The sequence below is a fragment of the Bombina bombina genome, chromosome 5 (genome assembly GCF_027579735.1).
Source record: "Bombina bombina isolate aBomBom1 chromosome 5, aBomBom1.pri, whole genome shotgun sequence".
Lineage (NCBI taxonomy): Eukaryota > Metazoa > Chordata > Amphibia > Anura > Bombinatoridae > Bombina > Bombina bombina.
The window spans coordinates 357,434,974-357,450,202 of record NC_069503.1 but is presented as its reverse complement, the minus strand read 5'-3'; the positions used below and the strand labels follow the sequence as shown (position 1 = coordinate 357,450,202).

The following is a 15,229-nucleotide window of genomic DNA, read 5'->3' as shown; positions in this document are numbered from 1 at the left end:
AGTAAAAGTTAAGTTTTAAGCAATTAGTGCACCCATAACCTCCTTTACCTCTCTTATCTGGTATACATAATATTTAGTGGAGTGTAGCACCAGGTGGTTTCTATGTATATGCACAATAATAATCCTAGAATGTACACTAGATAGTACCAACTCAAACACTAATTTTACATAGTCTGTGATGTCATTAAAGTTTTAAGTGGTGTTCATTTGAAAGGATGACATGTATGTAACTAGTGATGATATTGATAATGAAATCTCCCTGGGTACAGGGAATGTTTTTAAAGGGACGCTGTACTGCTTCCCCAGTGACTTGTTATGCCAGCTGCAGAGCAGTAAATATATTGGTAATTGCTCCTTTTAACATTTATTTTTTATAATTAAAAAGCTGGTTTTGCTCATTAAAATCACCACCCATAATGATGATTTAAGTATCACTTTTGTGTGTAGAAAGATAAGATATGTATGATTGTACTTCCTACAGGTACTTTCCATTTGAATGGTCATGTTGGTGAGAACAATGGGTGGTGGTCTCAATGTGCAAAACAAGTTATTTAAATAGATAAACAGAAAGACTTAATACTCTGAACCCAGTATAACAACATTTCATGGGGAACGTTTTTTGGGCATTTGAATGAGAACTTAAATAATGGCATTAATGTATGCTGTTTGGTCTTTGTATTTCTATTTAGATTTATTAGGAGGCTTTATGTGAAGAAAATTCCAGGATGTTAAAAGTATTTGAACCATAAATCATCTCTATACAGAACTGGTGCAAGTGTTCATGTCACCAAATTCAAAATGCAATTAATGCTGATAACCGAAATATATTATAGACAAATATTCAGGGGGGCATTACTAATTTGAATGACTATTCTACTTATAGCCTAAATGCTGTAGAGAGACACTTAAAAAATGATATTTGATTTCTTTATAAACAAATAAATGGTATAAAAGTTGCTGTGGAGATACAGTGAACAAAGATCTGGAAAGCTGGTGGGAGAAGCATTATTAGCATAATTGGTCTGCTTGCTTTAGAGTGCCTCTACAATTGGGAATAATTTTTTATTTATGGACAAGTTAATGAAGATTCATGGAAGTTGTAGGACAACTGAGTCTGACAAAGTCATTTGGATGATTCACTGGACTTGATTTGGGATTTATTTTTTGTCAGTTTCAAACATATAAAAGAAGTCAGAATACATACAAAATGAATGGCCTTATTAGTGTGTTTGTTGACAAGAAGGAACTATTTATCTACTAGGAAATGTGCACATAAGTTTGTTTCAGTTCATAAAGTTCTTCATCTTCCTTTTTATGAAGTTATCTCATTAAATATGTGTTTTGCTCATGAACTTAAAGGGATATGAAAGTCAGAACTAAAATATATATTAATGCATTTCAGTTATGAAAAGAACTATTTTTTGCAATATTAGTAGCAAAAGTTCTTCTGCTAGAAGCCATCAGTATTTCATGGATAGCTTTTACTGTGTATGGGGCATATTGCTTTAGCTATGGCTCTGTCATCACTGAATACATATAATCATCGGTACTCTCAGCAGGAGTTGTTTGATTATGGTCGAACAGGTCCTATGTACATATGCTCCATGGACAGTAAAAGCAGCCACTAAAACACTGATATATTTTCCCTAGAATAATTGTTGCTATTACTTTAGAGTTTTATGACCCTTTAAATTTGCAAAAATCTCAGCTGTATCAGAAATGCAAATGAGCGGTGTATATATTTTACATCCTGATGTTTTGCACCTCCTACAATAGTTTAACCCCTTAAGGACCAATGACGGAATTATTCCGTTATGAAACAATTGAGCAAACTGAAACTGTGTCCTAAAGGGGATTTACTAGAGTATAGCAAGACAATAGATTCCATGCATGCTAACTTTTATTTGTACAGGACACAGTGAAAAGCACATCATAATTGTTTTTTCTAAAAAAAAATTAACTTCTGAAAACATTATTCCTTACAGGAGAATCCAAGTGAGGTGAGCAAACCTCTTGTTCATCAGTTGTCCAATGAAAGCCGTCTGTCAATCACAGATTCTATCACAGAGTTCTACGATGCTCAGGAAGTGTTGCTGTCATCAAGCTCGTCTGAGGTCAGGGTTTTTATTTTTTATTTCACCTTAATTCTATGTTTTATACCACAATGCCTATGTACAGTATATGTGTTAAATTATGTTTTTAGTTATAAGTAAAAATGAAACAAATAACACATTTTGGACTGGTTTTGTCCAAAAAGTGTTCAGTAACTAAGCAAATGAACTAATACAACATAGATAGGGGAAACTAAAAGAATTAATAAATATATTTTGCATTAGATCATTTAGTTAATAAAACAAATGAGTGAAATTTGTTCAAATTTGCTTTGCAGAATAATAACACATTTTTTACATTTCTAGTTATAAGTTACAAAACAGTGATTTTAAAACCTAGCATTTAATTTTATTCTGATCTTATTTTGATACTGAATCTCACACAGCCATGCAGCTTGAATCTCCAAATATAGGGCTAGATTATAAGGTGGGCACAAGGGTGCGTTATCACTACTGTGACCCTGCATTAAGGATAGTGCACAATTTGGCTTTATAAGTGACGTGACCAACATTTTTTAGGGTGCCATATACTTTGAATATGTGCGAGTATAATAAGATGCGTGTTTTTTTAATTATGCTTTTGTTTTTTGTTGCTTATGTTTTGCCAATAAACTTTATGGATTTTATTTGGGAGTGCTGGACCTTTTTCTGTTTTGAGGATATACTTTGAATATATATCAAAGGGTGTGCTATTATTTCTCATAATACAAGTGGTGAGTTGAGGGTTGTAATTTAGCCAATATTGTTTAATTAAATTGCTTTGGTCATGTGTATGCAAATTATAACCATGCTATTTAAATTAATTAGTTAAAACATAATTGTGTATACATTAAAAGATGGGTGTTTTTGTCGGAGATTCTAAACCTCTGGTTCATGATGGTTGAGGTTTGCTGTGTTTACTGGAACCACACTGTATATTGTGCATCACATTTGTGCAGTCTGCTTAAACCTTCTTGATTGTAGAAGGCAAAAGCATGTTCTCACATTTATCATCACTACCTGAAGGGCAGCTTGCAGCCATCCCTTAGAGAAAAAGCAGTGATCTTGTTGAGTAACAACATTAAAATAGTTGTAGCATCGGTAATGCAGTAAATAAAGGGCGTTAAATAGACATTAAAATGACATCAAACACTAAATCAATTTAATTCATCCCCCTTTAACAATGGGTGCTGCCATTTTGAAACCTAGGTTACACTGCAGGTATCTAAAGGAGAGTTGCTGCACATGTGCAAACAGGTCAGCACTGGAATGAAGTGAAAGATAGAGTTTAATATGGCTGTACTTATGACTTGGAGGTGGGGAATAACGTCAATACTATGCTTATAAATGTATGTAGTGTTTATTGTCCCTTTAAAACAGTGGTCTCAAAGTACAGGCCCTGGGGCCATATGCAGCCCTAAAGATAGTTTTATCTGGCCCTCCCTTATTTATTAGGTAATTATGTATTTGAGACCCATAATTTTTTAGGGTTCTAAGATGTGTGTAACAAGTTGATGTTCTATACAGACATTAACTAGATACATATAAAGACAAGCAGGCATTGTCCATTGTAGACTCCCACCATGTACTGGTTAAATAAATGTCACTTTTAACAGTTATACAGTTCCAGAATGATCACTTCACTTGGTACTCACTAGATAAATATACACAACTGTGTATGTTTGTTGGGGGCTAAAACTACCATCGTACACTACTTCTTGGGTAAATGTCACTTCCAGTTCCTAGTATATCCAGTTCCAGAGCGCTCACTCTATTCAAGTGGCCCCCATCGGAGAAGCACACATGTCCATTGGCCCCCAGATGCAGTGAGCTTGTGACCCCTGCTTTAAAGTGATGTTCTTGTTGCATTTACATTTTTTGTTTAATACCTCTTTAAAGTAAGTGTATTTTTAAACTATGCAGAATGATACCTTTGATCAAATGTGTGATACTTCCTAAAGCCACCAACCTAAAAGTAAATTTGTATATAGTTTTAACAGGTGGCTTTACAATTATCTGCTTAATTCAGTTCTGTTGTTAACCCCTTAATGACCGAGGACGTGCAGGGTACGTCCTCAAAAAAAAGGCAGTTAATGCCTGAGAACGTACCCTGCACGTCCTCGGTGTGGAAAGCAGCTGGAAGCGATCCTGCTCGCTTCCAGCTGCTTTCCGTTTATTGCAGTGATGCCTCGATATGGAGGCATCCTGCAATAACCATGTATGGCCATCCGATGCAGAGAGAGCCACTCTGTGGCCCTCTCTGCACCGGACATCGATGGCCGGTATCGTTGGTGGGTGGGAGCCGACGTGGGAGGCGGGTGGCGGCCATCGATGGGCCCAGTGATGTGGAGGGGGGCGGGATCGGGGGCGCGCACGGGCGCGCGCGCGTGCACGATAGGGAGGGGGCGGGCGCGTGCACGGGAGGGAGCGGGTGGGAACCGCTACACTACAGAAAAAGGATTTGCTCATCAGGGTTCTAAAACGTAGAATTAATAAAAATAAAAACCGAAATCAGGGGGTGTTGGGTTAGTATGTGGGAGGGAAGCTACACTACAGAAAAAAAAATGGGGAAAAATAAAAAAAAACAACATTTTTTTCTGCAAATTGGGTACTGGCAGATAGCTGCCAGTACCCAAGATGGCCCCCAAAAAGGCAAAGGGGGATGGTTAGAGAGATGTTTGAGGGGGGATCAGGGAGGTTGGGGGCTAAGGGGGATCCTAAACAGCAGCATATGTAAATATGCTATACAATTTTTTTTAAAAAAAACAAAGATTCCCTTTATTTTTGTACTGGCAGACATTCTGCCAGTACTTAAGATGGCGGGGAAAATTGTGGGGTGGGGGAGGGAAGGGAGCTGTTTGGGAGGGATCAGGGGGTGTGATGTGTCAGGTGGGAGGCTGATCTCTACACTAAAGCTAAAATTAACCCTGCAAGCTCCCTACAAGCTACCTAATTAACCCCTTCACTGCTAGACATAATACACGTGTGATGTGCAGCGGCATTTAGCGGCCTTCTAATTACCAAAAAGCAACGCCAAAGTCATATATGTCTGCTATTTCTGAACAAAGGGGATCCCAGAGAAGCATTGACAACCATTTGTGACATAATTGCTCAAGCTGCTTGTAAATGATTTCAGTGAGAAACCTAAAATTGTGAAAAATTTAACGTTTTTTTTAATTTGATCGCATCTGGCGGTGAAATGGTGGCATGAAATATACCAAAATGGGCCTAGATCAATACTTTGGGTTGTCTACTACACTACACTAAAGCTAAAATTAACCCTAGAAGCTCCCTACATGCTCCCTAATTAACCCCTTCACTGCTGGGCATAATACACTTGTGGTGCGCAGTGGCATTTAGCGTCCTTCTAATTACCAAAAAGCAACAACAAAAGCCATACATGTCTGCTATTTCTGAACAAAGGGGATCTCAGAGAATAATTTACAACCATTTATGCCATAATTGCACAAGTTGTTTGTAAATAATTTCAGTGAGAAACCTAAAGTTTGTCAAAAAAATTGTGAAAAAGTGAACGATTTTCTTTATTTGATTGCATTTGGCGGTGAAATGGTGGCATGAAATATACCAAAATGGGCCTAGATCAATACTTTGGGGTGTCTTCTAAAAAAAAATATATACATGTTAAGGGATTTTCAGGGATTCCTGACAGATATCAGTGTCCCAATGTAACTAGCGCTAATTTTGAAAAAAAGGGGTTTGGAAATAGCAAAGTGCTGCTTGTATTTATTGCCTTATAACTTACAAAAAAAGCGAAGAACATGTAAACATTGGGTATTTCTAAACTCAGGACAAAATTTAGAAACTATTTAGCATGGGTGTTTTTTGGTGGTTGTAGATGTGTAACAGATTTTGGGGGTCAAAGTTTGAAAAAGTGTGTTTTTTCCATTTTTTCCTCATATTATATAATTTTTTTTATAGTAAATTATAAGATATAATGAAAATAATGGTATCTTTAAAAAGTCCACTTAATGGCGAGAAAAACGGTATATAATATGTGTGGGTACAGTAAATGAGTAAGAGGAAAATTACAGCTAAACACAAACGCTGCAGAAATGTAAAAATAGCCTTGGTCCCAAACGGACAGAAAATGGAAAAGTGCTGCGGTCATTAAGGGGTTAAAGTTACATTTTTTTTTGTTTCTTTTACACTGCTTTGTATTTTGTGTTTACTATCAACATTTGATGCCCTCATGTGTATAGAAAGTGTAGTGATTAGCTTACTAGTTTAGTGTATAACAATATATTACCAAGAGCAAAAGGATGCATATAGGATCCAAAAACCCAAAGGCCAATTATAGTCTCAATGGTACATTACTGACTAACTAAAGAGGAACGGGACTTGGGAATTATTATTTCAGATTATTTAAAACTTGGTAGACAATGCAGCAGTCCAGCCAGTAAGGCCAGTAGAATACTTGGTTGCATTAGGAGAGGTATTAGTAGCAGAAATAACAAGATTCTTATGTCGCTTTACAGATCATTAGTTAGGCCACATCTGGGATACTTTGTACAGTTCTGGAGACCACATCTTCAGAATGATATAAATAAACCAGAAACTGTCCAAAGGAGAGCTACTAAAATGGTACACAGTCTAAAATATAAAATGTACAAAGAAAGACTCTGTGATCTAAATATGAATAGTTTAGAGGAGAAGGGGAAGAGGTGACATGATAGAAACTTTCAAATATATGAAGCGACTTAAACTGGAAGCTGAACGCATTTTCACCAAAAAACAAATGCCAAAATAAGGGGTCATAATCTTAAATTAGAGGGTAGCAGATTCAGGAGAAATGTGAGGAAGCATTTATTTACAGAAAGGGTGGTGGATTTATGGAACAAACTTCCAATTGAGGTGGTAAACACAACGGCTGTAAAGGAATTAAAAAATGCCTAGGACATGCATAACGCTAGCCTAAGAAAAAAGTAACATGTAATATGGGTAGACTTGATGGGCCTTTTTGGTTCTTATCGACCGTCAAATTCTATGTTTCTATAAAACACTAACAGGTAGATGATTACAAGTTGTGCGTTCGTCTTTTAACGCTGAAAAAATTGTAATTTCAGCGTTAAAACAGCACCGCAGCCATTACAAGTCTTGTCGGTATAGCTGCACCGCAAGCATTTTAGCCTGTAACGCAACGCGAGTCCCGCACACATAAAAATTAAGTTTTTTCATAGGACTTCCATAGCGCAGCCATTACAAGTTTTGCATTCTGGCTAAAAAGCTTGCATTACACTATATAACAACAAGATCCGTAACACCATCTAAGAGCAGTAGTTATGAGTTTTACGCTACAAAACTGTTACATAAAACTCATAACTAAAGTGTTAAAAAGTACACTAACACCCATAAACTACTTATTAACCCCTAAACCAAGGCCCTCCCACATCGCAAACACTTTTTAACTTATTAACCCCTAATCTGACGCTCCCGACATCGCCGCCACTAATAAAATGTATTAACCCCTATTTCTCCGTTTCCCGACATCGTCACCACTATAATAGTTATTAACCCCTAAACCGCCACCCTCCCGCATCGCAGACACTATTTAAATATTATTAACCCCTAATCTGCCATCCGCCCACATCGCCCCCACTATACTAAAGTTATTAAGCCCTACACCGCCACTATAATAAACCTATTAACCTCTAAACCGCAAACCCTCCCACAACAAAATATACTAAATTAAACTAGTAACCCCTAAACCTAACGCCCCCCTAACTTTATATTAAAATTACAATTTCCCTATCTTAAATTAAATTAAAACTTACCTGTCAAAAAATTAAGTTTAAACTAACAATTAAACTAATATAACTATTAAACTAATATTAAACTAACTACCAATTAAATAAAACTAAAATACACATTACAAAAATCCTAACACTACTATAAAAATTACAAAGTATCTAATTACAAAAAATAAAAAATACTAAATTACAAAAAATAACAAACACAGATTATGATAAACAACAAACGAAATTATCAAAAATAAAAAAGAATTGCACCTAATATAATAGCCCTATAAAAATAAAAAAATAAAAAAAAACCTAGCCTACAATAAACCACCAATAGCCCTTAAAAAGGCCTTTTATAGGTCATTGCCCTAAGTTAAACAGCTCTTTTACCTGTAAAAAAAAAATACAAAGACCCCCCTAACAGTAAAACCCACCACCACCCAACCAACCCCCCAAAATAAAAAACCTAACTCTAACAAAAACCTAAGCTACCCATTGTCCTGAAAAGGGCATTTGTATGGGCATTGCCTTTAAAAACATAATTTATGTAAGAACTTACCTGATATATTAATTTCTTTCATATTAGCAAGAGTCCATGAGCTAGTGACGTATGGGATATACACTCCTACCAGGAGGGGCAAAGTGTCCCAAACCTCAAAATGCCTATAAATACACCCCTCACCACACCCACAATTCAGTTTAACGAATAGCCAAGAAGTGGGGTGATAAGAAAGGAGCGAAAGCATCAAAAAATAAGGAATTGGAATAATTGTGCTTTATACAAAAATATCATAACCACCACAAAAAAAGGGTGGGCCTCATGGACTCTTGCTAATATGAAAGAAATGAATTTATCAGGTAAGTTCTTACATAAATTATGTTTTCTTTCATGTAATTAGCAAGAGTCCATGAGCTAGTGACGTATGGGATAGCAGATACCCAAGATGTGGAACTTCCACGCAAGAGTCACTAGAGAGAGAGGGATAAAATAAAGACAGCCAATTCCGCTGAAAAAATAATCCACAACCCAAATCAAAAAAATGAAATCATAAGCAGCAGAATCAAACTGAAACAGCTGCCTGAAGTACTTTTCTACCAAATACTTACTTTTCTACCAAATACTGCTTCTGAAGAAGAGAAAACATCAAAATGGTAGAATTTAGTAAAAGTATGCAAAGAAGACCAAGTTGCTGCTTTGCAAATTTGATCAACAGAAGCTTCATTCCTAAAAGCCCAGGAAGTAGAAACTGACCTAGTAGAATGAGCTGTAATCCTTTGAGGCGGGGACTTACCCGACTCTACATAAGCATGATGAATCAAAGATTTTAACCAAGATGCCAAAGAAATGGCAGAAGCCTTCTGACCTTTCCTGGAACCAGAAAAGATAACAAATAGACTAGAAGTCTTTCTAAAACCTTTAGTAGCTTCAACATAATATTTCAAAGCTCTTACTACATCCAAAGAATGTAAAGATCTCTCCAGAGAATTCTTAGGATTAGGACATAATGAAGGGACAACGATTTCTCTTCTAATGTTGTTAGAATTCACAACCTTAGGTAAAAATTTAAATGAAGTCCGCAACACCGCCTTATCCTGATGAAAAATCAGAAAAGGAGATTCACAAGAAAGAGCAGATAGCTCAGAAACTCTTCTAGCAGAAGAGATGACCAAAAGGAACAACACTTTCCAAGAAAGTAATTTAATATCCAGAGAATGCATAGGTTCAAACGGAGGAGCCTGTAAAGCCCTCAGAACCAAATTAAGACTCCAAGGAGGAGAGATTGACTTAATGACAGGCTTGATACGAACCAAAGCCTGTACAAAACAATGAATATCAGGATGATTAGCAATCTTTCTGTGAAAAAGAACAGAAAGAGCAGAGATTTGACCTTTCAAAGAGCTTGCAGACAAACCCTTATCCAAACCATCCTGAAGAAACTGTAAAATTCTAGGAATTCTAAAAGAATGCCAAGAGAATTTATGAGAAGAACACCAAGAAATTTAATTTACAAAGATGAACTGTACCTGCTGTATAAGCAAGTCAGTCCAAAAAAAGAATGCTTTTTTACACTGTAATTAAATTGTATAGATTGGTTCGGTTGATTACTGGAACTTGAAACAAAAAAATACCAGGACTTAAAATATAACCTTTATTAATTTAATTTTAAAAAAGTCAGCATAAAGTATGTGTGTATGCTACCCTTGAAAATGTTAAAAACACTCTCTCTGTTGGTTATTCAATCCTCAGCCTTTACAATGCTAAGTATATGGAGCACTTAGTAGTTCTGTTATGAGACCCAGATTGTATTATAGGTATGTATATCTGTTAATCTACTGTGGGTCTATGTGGCCTTGTAGCTGGCCAATCTATTAGATTACCACTAGGGAATATTAGTGCGTTATATACCTATAATCATTTAGCTCTGTGGTCTTTTATTGTGAGTTTGCTTTTTTGGCACTTCAGCAGGAGTATATAACACAGCTATTAATTTTTAGTATTTGCTGCGTAAGTGTTGGTTCTCGTCTAATGAATCTTTACAGGAAACCTGAACACAGTAATCGAGTACTAGTCTACAATCAACGAAATATATATATATATATATATATATATATATATGTCACTCTAGGTTTTGTAGATTACCAAATTGTGAGTTACTACAATGCAAGGCTAATGCTTTATTACTATGTTGACTTGTAACTCTGACTAGTATAGACCTAATTCTGTGTAATTGTACGTCTACAACTACAAGAGGGGTTCCCAGACTTATGCTGGTTTTGATTTAAGATAGTCTGCACTTGAAAATACTACACGTAGTTGTGTCTAATGATTGTCATTTTAGCATCATAATACGTTTTGAAATTTCACAAACTATCAGTATCTGTATCAAGTAGATACTTAAATTAAATTCTACTTATACCACTTTAATCCAGTGTGAACATTTATATTTTATCGCATTTCCTACGCTTAAGTGATGCTGCAGTGTTTCAAAGTTTCAGCTTGTGATAGCTGACATAGTATATCAAGTATTGTAACGTATATATTGGTACAGGATATCTGGTTTATAATACGTTTATGCTCTATACCACTCTATAATAGTATCAGGTATTACTGCAAAAGTATTAACTAGAATCTTTATCCCACTAGTTTCAGTTAGCCCAGCGTTACCCGGATTATGCTATAGAGACGCAACAGTTTTCAATTTTTTTGCGCTGAGATAAATAACAATTACAGCTGCTTATACCTGTGGAGAACCACAAACCGCTAAGTACTTAATTAAAGAAAATTGTTTTTTAAGCTAAAGTTTCCTTCATTATTTTTACAACAAGAGAGGCAATTTAAAAAACGAGGACCCCTGATGCAGCATTTCACTAACCCTCAAAACTTCTCCCAAAATACCAAGAAATTTAAGTCTTCCAGACTCTGTAATAAATCTTTCTAGACACAGATTTGCGAGCCTGTATCATAGTATTAATCACTGAGTCAGAGAAACCTCTATGACTGAGAATCAAGCGTTCAATCTCCATACCTTCAAATTTAATGATTTGAGATCCTGATGGAAAAATGGGCCTTGAGATAGAAGGTCTGGCCTTAACGGAAGTGTCCAAGGTTGGCAACTTGCCATCCGAACGAGATCCACATACCAAAACCTGTAAGGCCATGCTGGAGCCACCAGCAATACAAACAAACGTTCCATTAGAATTTTGGAAATCACTTTTGGAAGAAGAACTAGAGGCGGAAAGATATAAGCAGGTTGATAATTCCAAGGAAGCGACAACGCGTCCACTGCTTCCGCCTGAGGATCCCTGGATCTGGACAGATACCTGGGAAGTTTCTTGTTTAGATGAGAGGCCATCAGATCTATTTCTGGAAGTCCCCAGATTTGAACAATCTGAAGATGAAGAGACCATTCGCCCGGATGTAACGTCTGGTGACTGAGATAATCCGCTTCCCAATTGTCTACACCTGGGATATGAACCGCAGAGATTAGACAGGAGCTGGATTCTGCCCATACAAGTATCCGAGATACTTCTTTCATAGCCTGAGTCCCACCTTGATGATTGACATACGCCACGGTTGTGACATTGTCTGTCTGAAAACAAATAAATGATTCCCTCTTCAGAAGAGGCCAGAACTGAAGAGCTCTGAAAATCGCACGGAGTTCCAAAATGTTGATTGGTAATTTCGCCTCCTGAAATTCCCAAACCCCCTGCGCTGTCAGAGATCCCCATACAGCTCCCCAACCTGAAAGACTCGCATCTGTTGAGATTACAGTCCAGGTTGGACGAACAAAAGAGGCCCCTTGAATTAGACGATGGTGATTCAACCACCAAGTCAGAGAAGATCGAACATTGGGATTTAAGGATATTAATTGGGATATCTTTGTATAATCCCTGCACCACTGGTTCAGCACACAAAGCTGAAGAGGTCTCATGTGAAAGCGAGCAAAGGGGATTGCGTCCGATACAGCAGTCATGAGACCTAGAATTTCCATGCACAAAGCTACCGAAGGGAATGATTCAGACTGAAGGTTTTGACAAGCTGAAACCAACTTCAGACGTCTCTTTTCTGTTAGAGACAAAGTCATGGACACTGAATCTATTTGAAAGCCCAAAAAGGTTACCTTTGTCTGAGGAATCAATGAACTCTTTGGTAAATTGATCCTCCAACCATGTCTTTGAAGAAACAACACAAGTGGATTCGTATGAGATTCTGCAGAATGTAAAGACTGAGCAAGCACCAAGATATCGTCCAAATAAGGAAATACCGCAATACCCTGTTCTCTGATTACAGAGAGAAGGGCACCGAGAACCTTTGAAAAGATCCTTGGAGCTGTTGCTAGGCCAAACGGAAGGGCAACAAACTGGTAATGCTTGTCTAGAAAAGAGAATCTCGGGAACTGATAGTGATCTGGATGAATAGGAATATGAAGATATGCATCCTGTAAGTCTATTGTAGACATATAATGCCCTTGCTGAACAAAAGGCAGAATAGTCCTTATAGTCACCATTTTGAATGTTGGTATCCTTACATAACGATTCAATATTTTTAGATCCAGAACTGGTCTGAAGGAATTCTCCTTCTTTGGTACAATGAATAGATTTGAGTAAAACCCCAGACCCCGTTCCAGAACTGGAACTGGCACAATTACCCCAGCCAACTCTAGATCTGAAACACATTTCAGAAACGCCTGAGCCTTCACTGGGTTTACTGGAATGCGTGAGAGAAAAAATCTTCTCACAGGCGGCCTTACCTTGAAACCTATTCTGTATCCTTGTGAAACAATGTTCTGAATCCAAAGACTGTGAATAGAATTGGTCCAAATATCTTTGAAAAATCGTAACCTGCCCCCTACCAGCTGTGCTGGAATGAGGGCCGCACCTTCATGCGGATTTGGGAGCTGGTTTTGACTTTCTAAAAGGCTTGGATTCCAGACTGGAGAAGGTTTCCAAACGGAAACCGTTCCTTTAGGGGAAGGGTCAGGCTTTTGTTCCTTATTCTGATGAAAGGAACGAAAATGATTAGCAGCCCTATATTTACCTTTAGATTTTTTGTCCTGAGGCAAAAAAGTTCCTTTCCCCCCAGAAACAGTTGAAATTATAGAATCCAACTGTGAACCAAATAATTTATTACCTTGGAAAGAAAGAGAAAGCAAAGTTGACTTAGAAGTCATATCTGCATTCCAAGATTTAAGCCATAAAGCTCTTCTAGCTAAAATAGCTAAAGACATATACCTGACATCAATTCTAATGATATCAAAAATGGCATCACAAATAAAGTTATTAGCATGTTGAAGAAGTTTAACAATGCTATAAGCATTATGGTCTGACACTTCTTGTGCTAAAGCCTCCAACCAGAAAGTGGAAGCTGCAGCAACATCAGCCAAAGAAATAGCAGGTCTAAGAAGATTACCTGAACATAAATAAGCTCTCCTTAGAAAGGATTCAAGCTTCCTATCTAAAGGATCCTTAAAGGAAGTACTATCCGCCGTAGGAATAGTAGTACGTTTAGCAAGAGTAGAGAGAGCCCCATCAACTTTAGGGATTTTGTCCCAAAATTCGAATCTATCAGATGGCACAGGGTACAATTTCTTAAACCTTGGAGAAGGAGTAAATGAAGTACCCAGACTATTCCATTCCCTAGAAATTACTTGGAAAAACTTCTGGAATAACTACATGAGGTTTAAAAACCGAATTTAAACGCTTAGTAGATTTAGTATCAAGAGGACTAGACTCCTCCATATCTAATGCAATCAACACTTCTTTAAGTAAAGAACGAATAAACTCCATCTTAAATAAATATGAAGATTTATCAGTGTCAATATCTGAAGCAGAATCTTCTGAACCAGATAGATCCTCATCAGAAATAGATAAGTCAGAATGATGGTGGTCACTTAAAAATTCATCTGAAATATGAGAAGTTTTAAAAGACCTTTTACGTTTACTGGAAGGAGGAATAACAGACAGAGCCTTCCTAATAGAATTAGAAACAAATTCTTTAACATTAACAGGGACATCCTGAACATTAGATGTTGAAGGAAAAACAACAGGTAAAGTATTATTACTAATGGAGACACTATCTGCGTTACAAAGCTTATCATGACAACTAACACAAACTACAGCCGGAGGAACAGTTACCAAAAGTTTACAACAGATGCACTTAACTTTGGTAGAACCAGCATCAGGCAGCGTCTTTCCAGAAGTAGATTCTGATCCAGGGTCAGGTTGTGACATCTTGCAATATGTAATAGAAAAAACAACATATAAAGCAAAATTATCAAATTCCTTAAATGACAGTTTCAGGAATGGGAAAAGATGCAAAATAAACAAGCCTCTAGCAACCAGAAGCAATAAAAAGTGAGACTTAAATAATGTGAAAAAAGGTGGAGACCAGAATGACGCCCACATTTTTTGGCGCCAAGTATGACGCCCACATTATTGGCGCCAAGTACAACGCCCATATTTTTTGGCGCCAAGTATGACGCAACATCCTCTGACGTCAAAAACGACGCTCACATTTTTTGGCGCAAAAAACGTCTGTAACACACATACATCAAAAATTGACGCACCACGAACAAACTTCCGGCGTCAACTATGGCGTCGGAAACGACAACATTTTGCGCCAAGAATGACGCAATAAATTGAAGCATTTTCTGCCCCCGCAAGCCTAACAGCCCGCAGGGAAAAAAGTCAATTGAAAAAATTTTTAAGGTAAGAAAAAATATAAGTTTAAACACATATATTTAGAACTTTACATATACAGGGAGTGCAGAATTATTAGGCAAGTTGTATTTTTGAGGATTAATTTTATTATTGAACAACAACCATGTTCTCAATGAACCCAAAAAACTCATTAATATCAAAGCTGAATAGTTTTGGAAGTAG

At 37.0% G+C, this 15,229-nt stretch overlaps 1 protein-coding gene across 5 annotated transcripts in view; it reads left to right on the top strand.

Moving 5' to 3' along the window:
- OSBPL3 (oxysterol binding protein like 3) overlaps nt 1-15,229 on the top strand; it is a 580,670-nt gene that overhangs the window by 518,891 nt on the left and 46,550 nt on the right. For all 5 annotated transcript variants that reach the window (XM_053714156.1, XM_053714152.1, XM_053714153.1 and 2 more), the window contains one exon: nt 1,986-2,114. In XM_053714156.1, coding sequence (XP_053570131.1) covers nt 1,986-2,114 — 129 coding nt within the window. The remainder of the gene's footprint in view (nt 1-1,985; nt 2,115-15,229) is intronic.